At 34.1% G+C, this 12,298-nt stretch overlaps 2 protein-coding genes across 3 annotated transcripts in view; one reads left to right on the top strand and one right to left on the bottom strand.

Moving 5' to 3' along the window:
* The window catches only part of LOC143203932 (peptide transporter family 1), a 100,751-nt gene that overhangs the window by 21,496 nt on the left and 66,957 nt on the right, over positions 1-12,298 (bottom strand). The gene's annotated exons all lie outside the window — the stretch shown is intronic.
* Positions 413-2,973, top strand: LOC143204337 (uncharacterized). Its single transcript, XM_076416925.1, has 5 exons — positions 413-1,608; positions 1,670-1,852; positions 1,909-2,142; positions 2,267-2,470; positions 2,624-2,973. Exons 2-3 carry the CDS (start codon positions 1,732-1,734, stop codon positions 2,094-2,096), a joined length of 309 nt encoding a protein of 102 aa, XP_076273040.1. The 5' UTR covers positions 413-1,608; positions 1,670-1,731; the 3' UTR covers positions 2,097-2,142; positions 2,267-2,470; positions 2,624-2,973.

Genomic DNA, 12,298 nt, shown 5'->3' on the forward strand with positions numbered 1-12,298 from the left:
TTTTACGAAATTGATTTTAATAGTTCTTCATGCCGTGAGTGTCGACTGTATTATATAGATAGGTGTTGTTAAATAGTTTTGCAAATATGCGCTATAAATTGGCCTTAAAGGCTGTTTTTATATGAGGTTTTATTCGATCGATAGCGACTACTTTCTCCTATCTATCACGCAAATTAAAAAAATTACAAAAATTACAAAATAGAGAGCATTGGCAGTAAAAATAGAGTATAAAAAACTTTTCTGATATTGCTTTTATAGCCGGGAACCGCATGGTACCAATCCACCGGCGTTGCCAATCTTTGAACTTGCTGTAGGTGAATGCCTGGTGGTCTAAAGGGTTGTAGCGGTCGCTATGCATGATGGACTTCTGTGCTTTTCGTCCGCCAGGCTAGTCTCGTGGGATATCGTCGACCATGAGATGTTGACGGGTTCCGTTCCTCGTGCTATCATTTCATGCACGTGTCAAGCACCTGTCGAGTGGCTTATGTTGAGCTGGTTTACCTGTTAGACACATCGATCACGTCGGGGTCACCAATTGTAGGAATGTTCGTCTGGTCGATCGGAATGTGTGGCTGTCGATGCGATTGTTTGTCCGAACACTCACTACCATTTTATGGAAGGAATTCGCACGACAACTGAAAACACTGCTTGAATAAATACTTGTTTATTTTGATACTGAATTGATACATGTGGGGTCGACGGGAGAATGGCCAGGATATTACGTTAGGTAGAGGAAGTACGAAAAGAGCGCGAGACGTCGTCATGGTGGTAGCCGGGAATCGCATGGTACCAATCCACCGGCTTTTAATTCATACTGAACATCCAAGGATATTTATCCAAGCTTTTAGATACTTCTCATGTTCTGTAATTGATTGGATATAGTTTCTTATGTTACTCCCAACAATTCTGCATATTCTTCTTGCGCTTTATACGTATCATCATCGAGTAATGTTCTCAAATTCTTGGGTATGGTTGTACAGAAAGTTTTTAGACTTCAGTGTCAAATTTACCATTTGTAAAAGGCCGAAACCAGTATTTAAAGTATTGAAATCAATGGATCTTGGTTTCGCCATAAGTTTAAAATAGTATTCGATGATCTTTGACTGCCTTTTTAAATAATATTGAAGTTCACATTCACACTTAGATGCAATTACATACTGAAAAGTGAAGCCAGTCGTGTCAGTGAGGATTCAATATGAAATCGGTTACAAATGAACCCGTTGTGATTTAATACACGCTCTATTGTAAATCTTTTAAAGTCGGATTGGTAAGGGTTCGAATCCAGCTGGGGAATGGTCGTAAATGTATGTTTGCGATTGTTTAATATTTGTGATTGCCCTAGGTAAGAATGTAAAATCCGACAAGGAAAATGATCCCAGTCACGCCAGTAACCAGGCTGAGTAAGACCGGATGCCTTCTGGGATGATTTCTAAGTTAGTCACTCGCCAGTCGATAAACTTAATGCTGAGGACCGTGGTTCGGAGCCCACGTTAAACTATAGGTCCAGTCCTTACTACTATGGTTACAAATTGATTGCGGCTTTCATAAAATATTTCGAACAGGAACGTGATAATGGAGGCCTCTTTGCCTCTAATTTCCGTTAGAGAGGTAATTAGTGATGGTATTAAATAAAATAAGTCCCTACAATTTTATTGAAAATCTATTTTAGAGGGTTGCTACCGTGCTAAATATTAATATTATGTGGGTATTGTGAATAACATCGGTTACAAAATGAAGAATAGTACGTTAGATTCACCCAAGAAAACCCGTCTACATATAAAATGGTTGATGAATCTTGACCATCTTGATATTGACTCTCTTCGAGACCAAATATACGAAATGTATAAGAACAGTAAGTACACAAAACCACTTTATCGATATAAACATAATTTAAAAGAATTATTTTAGAGAAAATTGTCTGTCTGGAAAGCATACATAAAAGAGTTAGGGACATACAGCTTTTTGAGGGATATAAGGCATCCTTTCATACACTCCTCCAGGGCATAAGGTTTAAATGGTGTAAAGATAACCATCGGAGAAATTTAATGGAACTTCCAGACATTGCCTTAAAAATAATTCAATTTTTAAAGGCATAAAATAAAACTAGAGAATATTTCAAAATGGTTCATTGTGGCACTCTTGGTAAGACAAAAAACTTGGGTAACAAGAAAAGTGTAAAGACAACAAAAATTGATGGAAAAAGGTAAAAATTACAATAGCATTCGATTATGTTTTGTTGGTCATTATATTTATTAATAAATTGTAGATACATTGCTGGTCGAGAAGGATATTCCATTAAAAACTGTTTGGATAAGTGGAAGCATTGGTAACCACAACACTTTCGCTTTGGATAAACTCGATAAGATATACAGAGGAAGTAATTGATAAATGGTGGAATCGTGAACATGTTTTAGACAGGTTAGAAATTAACAGTTTAGTGATAGATTGATGAGAGGGGAAACAACTAAAGGTATGCATATAATTAATTGAATATAACTGTAGAAAATGGTATTGTAGGACGTGAAAGATTTATGTGTACAGATATTATTGTAATTGTTCAAAATTAAACATGAGCATTAGGTTACAACGTATGAGGAGAGAATGAATACTAACTGTTTTGTAGATATGGTAAATGCATTAGACAGAATTTAGTGATTAATTTTATGAAGAATGGTGTACACAGATAGTAGCAGAAGAAATAAAATATACAATGATACCAAGATGACTTGACAAGTAAACACACCATTGAAGGAAACAAGAACTAAACGAAAAAAGTAAATATGCTCTCGAATGAAAGCAAAATACGTTTCTCAGATATACAATTGTTAATTAGGTAGATTAGGCCTCCAGGGGGATACTACTACATAAAAAATGCGCCTAGAAACTCTACTTCATGGATGGTGTGGAAAAGAGTTAAATGTAAACAAAACAAATTTAACCTACGAACTATTATAGCTGTTTCTTAATTGTAGTTTTAAGTCCTTCGATATTATAAGTATTAGATCACTACATAGTATAAAACAAAGTCGCCTTTTCTGTCACTATATCCCTATGTGCGCTTAAATCTTTAAAACTACGCAACGGATTTTGATGCGGTTTTTTTCAATAGATAGAGTGATTCAAGAGGAAGGTTTGTATGTATAATACATGCATAATATACTAAGGCAACATTGCTAATTTTAGAGGTTTCTAACGTGATGTCGTAAATTAACCTATTTTTTAGGCTTATTTAGCAATTAGCAAAAACGCTGCCTAACCCTACGAGTTAGATCAAATTAATGTACTACAGTATTGTACACCATAAAAAGGTCTACAAAAAAGTCCGCGATGGTATATGTTTATCTTTTAGGGATAACCCACATTAACCATTTTTATTGTTTACTTTTTACGTGAGAAAATGGCTTATTTACGAAGCTATTTTAAGCAATACGGCATTAATCCTTATCGAATTAAGTACCTTAAATACAGTGTGCAATTAATATAGATCAATATGGTTCCTTACAGCATGTAAATTAAACAAATATTTTCGGAGATATTACAAATTTAAAATTTGCGTTTAAAAATGTGTAATGTAATAAAAATTGTATGAATTTAGATATTCCAAAGATAGCAGGAAATCTTCATAGTAAGTATAGGAGAAGAGGAATTGTTTTACTCCAAATTTAATGCATGCAGGCCAAGGGCAGTAATGAATGAACCAAAAATACTGGATCGATTTTAATCATGTTTTCATTGAGTGACATAGGCATATATATTTTATGCCCGTGCAAAGTCGGAGCGGGCCGCTATGTTTTTATATACAACGTTCATATTTTTTCTGTAGTGTATTTAATTTAGTATCAGCATTGCACCCGTGCGAAGCCGGGGCGGGTCGCTAGTGTACTATAATATTAAAATAATAAATTATGTTTCATAACATTTTTGTTCAATTATTTTATTTAGATTAGAATTTTCTTGTGCCAAAGCCAAACTGAACTAAAACTCAGAGTTAATTCGGCAACATTGCAATATTTTGACGTCACAAATATCCATGAGGCATTACTAAAAAAACTTTGAATAGACCATACATTCGGCGTTTTATTTTTAAGGTTATGGCTAGGACGCGGAAAAATTGCTGTTCGATAGTTTTGCTAAAATTCGAGAACGGCTTGATCGATTTGGCTAGTTTTGGATCTGAAGTATCTGTGGAAGTCTACCGAACGTTCATATGGCGAGAAAATACGGAATAATTTTGAGGAAAATATTAAAAATAAACATTTTGTTTTCATATACAAAGGTCACTATGCTCAATAGTTTCATCGTCACAAAGGATCGATATTTTTGTTGGTTGTCAAATATTTATGAATGAATTCTCAAAAATGTTGAATAAACTGCGACTAGAATACATAATTTATTAAACGTTGAAGAAGTTGAAGATGATTTCGTGGCACCGACTGAACTGAAATGTAGGTTTTTGATCCCTCGATTTTATAACGTGAAATCAAAGTAAAAAATACTGACATATATGTTAAATAAGATGCAATTATATATCTACACTACTATCAGAATTTCGAATTACTTTCTAATTGCGGTCGAGTAAACGTTTAAGCAGAATCGACTTGAAATATGTAGTGACTGTTTGTGGTAAACCACACTTTGTAAATGTATTTCATATCTTTTATTATTCAGTCACAAGTATAGAGCGCGAGAATTTGTTTTGCCTTTATTGTTAGGAATACCAAAGAGAACACTTCTAAAAAATCTCACGTGCTAACCGCAATGATGACCAGCGAGAGACAGACGATGATAATAGTCGTATTGTTATATCGCAATTTCGTTCGAAAATTGACCAAAAACATTGCATGTTCTGGATGTTGATTCCACCTATCATGTCTGGATCAACGACAAGGCAATATGTTGTATCTATATGTCTCTTGCCAAAGTAGCGATGGACAACTTTACTAATATATGTTTTTTAAGTTTTACTTTAAACAAATTTATATTAAACAAAAAACTGGCTAAATTCAACATCTAATGCTAATAATTTTTTTTTAGTATTTTAATATGTATTTTGGAACAGCGGGAAATATCTTAAATCTGACCAAAAACATTTTTTTTTGAACTGGTATTGGGAACTATTACGACGACGACCGAAATCGACTATTGATTGTTTAGTAATTGACTACTTTTTACTATCGACTGTTTCAGTCGCTATTTTTGGTTCGACTGATTTTACCACATCTTACCAGTGACTGTTTCACTCGACTGTTTTCAGTCGCTATTTTCGGTCCGACTGATTGTGTTACTCTTTACTATCAACTGTTTCAGTCGTGTACTTTTAGTCACTATTTTTGGTTCTACTAGTTTCATTCGACTGATTTTTAACGTAGTGGCTCTGTCATCCTAGCCACGACCTTGACAAAAATGTACCCAATTTATGCTTACATAGATTTATTTGTAATAAATATTTATATGTATATAGTTTTATGATTTTTTTGGTAGTTTGCTTGTAAATAATAATATATTGTATATTAATATAAAAGAATTTTGGAAGGATTTCAAGATTCTTAATGTTATAAGGTAAAAAGATTAAAAGTGTGAATGATAAATAGTAAAATACTTTTGACTGATTTTATGGCAATAATAGGTTATTTTTCGATTACTCTCTCGATAGAAAGCTCTAGTAGTTATTGTGTGATCATTTTTAATTATATCATGAATAAGTTTTTTTCTATGATTAGGTATATGTTTAATTTTTATTTAGTATTTATGGTTATTGTACATGTTTAGTTTTTAGATTTTGTTTAAATACTATTGTATTGTCTCTATTTATTATAGTTTATTATTTAAAAATAGATTATTTAAAATTAATATATTAAAATACGATAAAAGATTTGTGGGGTATTATTTCATTCCATAGAAAAAATTAATTCCTTTTTACAGATCCACAGAACATTCAAATAGAAAAGTAATTTTAATTCGTTCAGCATGAAATTATTAACTGCATGTTAATAGTATTCAGCAATTACTTTTTTCCTTTTCTTTTTAAAAGTTAGTATGTGATGGAATATATACATCTCCGTCCCGCTTATACTACCGTTGGAAAATATAAGCACATATAAAATTAATTGCTCCAAGAAATTATCTCCGTCTTTTCCTCTCTTACAATTTATACAGGAAAGGGTTCGTACATCTTCGTCTGACATCACGAACAGTCGAACCGTGCATTTGACTGAAAATAGTAATTCCTATTTTCAGTCGCTAGTTTTTTAACTATCGACTGTTTCGACTGTTTTCCGATTATCGACGGTTTTCAGTCGATAGTTCCCAACGCTACTTTAAAAAATTGTTTTTTTAATACTCAACTGGCTAAATTCAACACTTAACGCTAATAAAGTTTCATTTCTAATAGTATTTTAAGATATATCTTCGAAATATCTCAAAACTGACCAAAAATACTTGGAAATGCTCAAATGCACACCTGTCCTATGCTCTGGATGTGGATTCAACTTATCATGTCTCGATCACTCTCGATCTCGATAACTTTATTAATACTTTTTTAAAATTTTTACTTTAGACAAATTATAATTTAAGAAATAAGTGGCGAAATGCAACACTTCACGCTAATAAAGGTTGATTTCTAGTCGTATTTTAAAACACATGTTGCGTAAAATATATGAATTAATTTTATTTTATACCTTAAAATTGTAATTTCGTACAGTATATAATATATAATCTGGTAATAAGTATATAATTCAATAATCTAGTTTAAAAATCTAACCGTGTATCAGCCTTGACATCAATCTTACATACAATTTACGTAAGTACCAGATAGTTGAATCTCAAGTACTCTTACTTGGGTAAAATGAGTCAAAAAGATTAAATATGTGTGTCTGTGTGATTAAGACTATATTTAATAAAAGTTACTATATGGCTATACATTTTTCGGTCTTAATATCACAGGTATTATAAAAAGAAATTACGAGGGTCTAGCTGTAGTTATTGAAAACATCTAAAATAAATATTTGTTAATTAAATAGAATTCAGTCAAGATTTAATCAGAATTAAGAAGACAGAAAATGTATCAAGAATGGACGTCAATAATCAAGAATAGTAGAATTCTTAAATGTCGTGTATAATTATCAGTTGGGTCTGATTACGGAATAAGTATTATCCTAAATCAGACAGAATAATTAGTAAGTCACTTCCATCCAGTTCATAATTCTTTCATCATTATGTATCGATTTAACATTTTTATCTGTATATATATCTTAATATTATTCATTTAAATAAACAAAGTCGTCTTTGTGGATTCTATTTACGCAAAGAAGAGAGTATATGAAATGTAACAGTTCAATTGAAGAGTTCCCGGCCTACTATAGTAACACATATTTTTTTGTCAAAATTAGTTTTTTTTTATTCAACAAAATTTTCTTCAAGGGTGATACACAGATTATAGCGACCCTCCAACTTTTCGATATCATTTTTGTAGTACGATTTGTCCTTTGCTTCAAAATAGGCCTCATTTTCGCCGATCACCTCTTCATTCGACGAAAATTTCTTCCCAGCGAGCATTCTTTTGAGATCTAACAACAGGAAATAGTCGTTGGGGGGCAGATCTGGAGAATACGGTCGATCAGGAATAGGGTGGTCATCGTTTTCATTGACTTGTGACACGGTGTATTGTCTTGGTGAAGCAGAACTTTCTTTTTATTCAAATGCAGTTTTTCCGGCGATTTCGTCCTCCGAACCGTCCAATAACGCTATGTAATAGTCCCTGTAGATGGTCCCTTCTTTTTCAAGGTAGTCAATGAAAATTATTCCATGCGCATCCGAAAATACAGGTGCCATAAACTTGCCAGCATTCTATTGCGTTTTCCCACGCTTTGGAGCGGGTTCATCGTGTGCAGTCCACTCGGATGATTGTCGATTGGACTTCGGAGTGAAATTATGGAGCCATGTTTCATCCATTGTCACATATCGACGAAAACAACTCGAGTTTACGCTTAATCATCTTCAAACACTGATCCGAATCATCAACGTCGTTGTTTTTGGTCAAAAGTGAGTTCACGTGGCGCCCACTTTGCACAGAGTTTTCTCATACCAAAATATTCGTGAATGATATGATATACACGTTCAGTTGATATCTTTAGAGTGTCTGCTATTTCACTCAATTTCAATTTACGGTCATTCAAAATCGTTTTGTGGATTTTTTAAATGTTTTCCTCAGTAACAACGTCTTTTGGGCCTCCACTGCGTTCACCGTCTTCGGTGCTCATTTCATTACGTCTAAACTTAGTAACTGTATTTTATTCTACTGGCATCAAACTTCAAAGCTATACATTTTATATTGTGCGAAGGTAACACCGTCACAGATTTATACCTCTTCGGAAATGTCAAGTTTCGTCCCTGAAAATGTGCATTTGCAGCATGTATGACTTTTTTTTATTTAATCAAAAGAAAAAAGCCGCTGTTGTCGTTTGTTGGTAGAAATTTACGACGAGCGTGCTCTAAGCTTATCAAAAAATTGTGAGGCGTGGTTTCGAAAATTTAAAGGTGATGATTTCGATGTGCGAGACAAAGAACGTTCTGGTAGACCGAAAAAGTTTGAAGATGCGAATCTGTACTGAGTTATTGGATGAAGACCCAACCCAAACTCAAAAGCACCTGTCAGAAGCGTTAAGTGTGGTCCAAGAAAATGATAGGGAAAATCCAAAAGACGAAAAGATGGGTGCCACATCAACTGAATGATAGACAAACGGAAAATGGAAAAATTGTCTTCGAAATGGTGCTTCAAAGGTATGATCGGGAATCATTTTGCATCGAATAGTGACGGGTAATGAAAAGTGGATTTCTTTTGACAAACCTAAGTACAAAAAATCATTATTATCACCTGGTGAAGCCGGACCATCGACTACAAAGACAGATTGTTTTGGTCGCAAGACAGTGTTCTGTTTGGTGGGACCAGAAAGGCGTGATGTACAACAAGAACTGATTAAATCTGTGAAACAGTTAATAGTGATCACTACCGACAACAAATGATCAATTTGAACCATGCATTGATCAAAAAACATCCAGAATGGGTCCGAAGACACGGTAAAGTGACTTTACAACACGTGCGATAACGTACCGTCTCATAAAGCAAAACTGGTCAAGGAAGCATTGAAAGGATGGGACATTATCGCACCCTCAGTACTCTCCAGATCTTAACCCGTCCTACTATAAACTTTTCGCATCAATGGGACACGCACGATGGGCAAGATGTATATAATCAAATGGCTAATACTTTGAATAAATAATCTTTTTCATTTGGTTGGAGATAAAATAGTTTTTTTTTCGAAAAAACTGGTAATGACTTTCCGGTACACCCGGTATGTGCAATTTTACCAAAACAATAATATACGGTGAAACTATTTGAAGCTTACAAATTAAACAGCATTAAACCGAATCAAAAATCTCGTACATATTGTAAATAAAGTCGTACATATTGTATATTTATAAATACAAGTTGGTGTCGGTAATATCAACAAAATAGACGAAAATAATTTGTGTCGTCTCCTTGAATGAACTGATAGCACTGACATTGACATTTCCTATTATTTAATTTTGGTTATTCTTGAGTAATCTATAATAATTGAGCAGTCTGCTTCCGCCTACTGGATTATATGCATAACAAAATTATATTACCAGTAATAGTACTATCAATCTGGTTAACGGGACGATTTTAAAATGATGAAACACGTGCTGAATTATTTCAATAGTTCGGTTATTTGGTATAGTCATCAGCTGTTAATTATTTAATTAATAGTAAGACATTTTAAAATCAGCTGTTGTTTTTATTTGGATAATTTGTTAATCGTTCTTTTGAGAGTTGCTGAGGGAGTTCCAGAAGTAGTCAGGCGATTGCAATTAAACGATAATTATAGTTAACATGAACTCGGTTCAAATTTAATGTAGTACTAGCTGGCTTGGCAAACTTTGTTTTGCTACGTTAATAATTTCTAGAGAACTTTTAGCTATGAGGGAATATAAAAATAACAAAACACCAATCATTATTTTCTTATTTTATTATAATTTATTTTAAATAATGATTATTTATATCATTAATTCATTACATAGTATTAATCTCTTAATGCTACAGCGTGAACAATATTTTTTGTTAGCCCGTCTTTAACTAATACAAACAAACTCTATGATTTACCTACTCGAGAGCATACATAACTAGTAAAACTAGTCTAACATAGTAAAACACATTTTTTTTGGATTTTTTTTTATTCAACATAATTCCCTTCAAGGGTGATACACTGATTATAGCGACCCTCCAACTTTTCGATACTATTTTTGTAGTACGATTCTTCCTTTGCTTCGAAATGGGCCTCAGTTTCGGCGATCACCTCTTCATTCGACGAAAATTTCTTCTCAGCGCGTAGTCTTTTGAGATATGAGAAAAGGAAATAGTCGCTGGGGGCCTGATCTGGAGAATACGGTGAATGAGGGAGCAATTCGAAGCCCAATTCATAGCTTTTTGCCATCGCTTTCACTGACTTGTGACAGGGTGCATTGTCTTGATGAAGCATCACTTTTTTTTTCTTCAAATGCGGTCGTTTTTCAGCGATTAGTCACTGTTGATGATCCTTCATTTTTCAATGTAGTCAATGAAAATTATTCCATGCGCATCCCAAAATATAGACGTCATAATCTTGCCAGCAGACTGTTGCGTTTTCTCACGCTTTGGCGCGGGTTCATCGTGTGCAGTCCACTCGGATGACCGTCAATTGGATTTCGAAGTGAAATGATGGAGCCATATCTCATCCGTTGTCACATATCGACGCACAAACTTCCGAAATCATCCTGTTCCAAATCATCAACTCGTCGTTGTTTTTGGTCAAAAGTGAGCTCGCGCGGTACCCACTTTGCACAGAACTTTCTCATACCCAAATATTCGTGAACGATATGAATATTATTCATATATATTTCTTTCAATTTCAATTTACGGTCATTCAAAATTATTTTGTGGATTTTCTAAATGTTTTCGTCAGTAACAACCTCTTTTGGGCATCCACTGCATTCACCGTCTTCGCTGCTCATTTCACCACGTCCAAACTTAGCATACCAATCCTTGATGGTTGATTTTCCTGGTACAGTGTCTGAAAACTCGGCATCATGATAAGTTTTTGCCTCAACTATATTCTTTTCCTTCAAAAAGCAATATTTTATCAACACGCGAAATTCCTTTTTATCCATTTCTTTCACAATAACAAAAGTTGCTTCACTCAAAATGTTATAATTCACAAACTAATGATCTGACAGCTGTCAAATTTATACACGCATTTTTTGAGGGCTAAGACTAACTAAAAATATGGATTTAATTCTAGTAGCGCCATCTATGTGTCAGGCCGGGAACTTTTCAATTTACCTGTTATAATTGTCCGTGTGAAAAACATGGTGTGCTCCAAATATAAGCCACAAACAGACATTGTTTGGTCTTAGGATTTGTTAATAGTCATTGCAAATGCCAATCTAATCGGAAATTGAATACGCTTAAACTGAATTCGCACATCTGTGGGTATAATAGGTATTCGTGGTATTAATACATTTTCACCTCGAAATTTAGCATTTCAAATGGTGGCTTCGATAACGTTTTTCATTAACTTTTTAATCGTGTACCGCTGCACAGTCGTGGCGGGTTCAAATTACGAAGCAAAGCAATTGGAGATCCAACCTTCAATTGTAAGTTATGCGGTGGCATGCCTGGCAAATCCAGTGATTTCAAAAACTATGTTGGAAAATTAACAGCTTCAGTGGCATCGCACACTGTATCAATAGATTTATATGATACCAAGTCCCCTGGCAATAACTGTTGTATCTTCAGGTTCAAAATGTCAACGTCCACATTTCTTGCCGCTAAAATTGCTCTTTCTGCAAGCCACTCGAGATTTATGTAATTCGTGTTTACATCGGGAAATATTTGTTCAATGAGAACATCTTGCGATTCAATAACTGTGCAGAAGTCAGTCGGCAATTTTACGCATCCAGTTTCATCCATGGTGACTTTTCCATCGCCTATATCTAAGATTTGTTTTGAGAACTTTCCTGCAGATGGATATTGTAGCATTTGAACGCGCATATTTACTTTCAGCTGTACTTTTTCAACATTACGCCACAATGATTTTAAGCAGGCGTTGATTTCATCAGCGTATGTTGAATGTGGATTGACGGGAAATGTTTGTCTGAAGTTACCTGAAAGGACTAACAGAGTGCCACCAAATAGTTTGTCGTTGTATTTAATATCTTTCAATGTCCTGTTCTAAACCTCAAG

The sequence above is a fragment of the Rhynchophorus ferrugineus genome, unplaced genomic scaffold, assembly GCF_030347505.1.
Source record: "Rhynchophorus ferrugineus isolate W39M unplaced genomic scaffold, kcgeb_rfMv2 rfM10, whole genome shotgun sequence".
In the NCBI taxonomy this organism is placed as follows: domain Eukaryota; kingdom Metazoa; phylum Arthropoda; class Insecta; order Coleoptera; family Curculionidae; genus Rhynchophorus; species Rhynchophorus ferrugineus.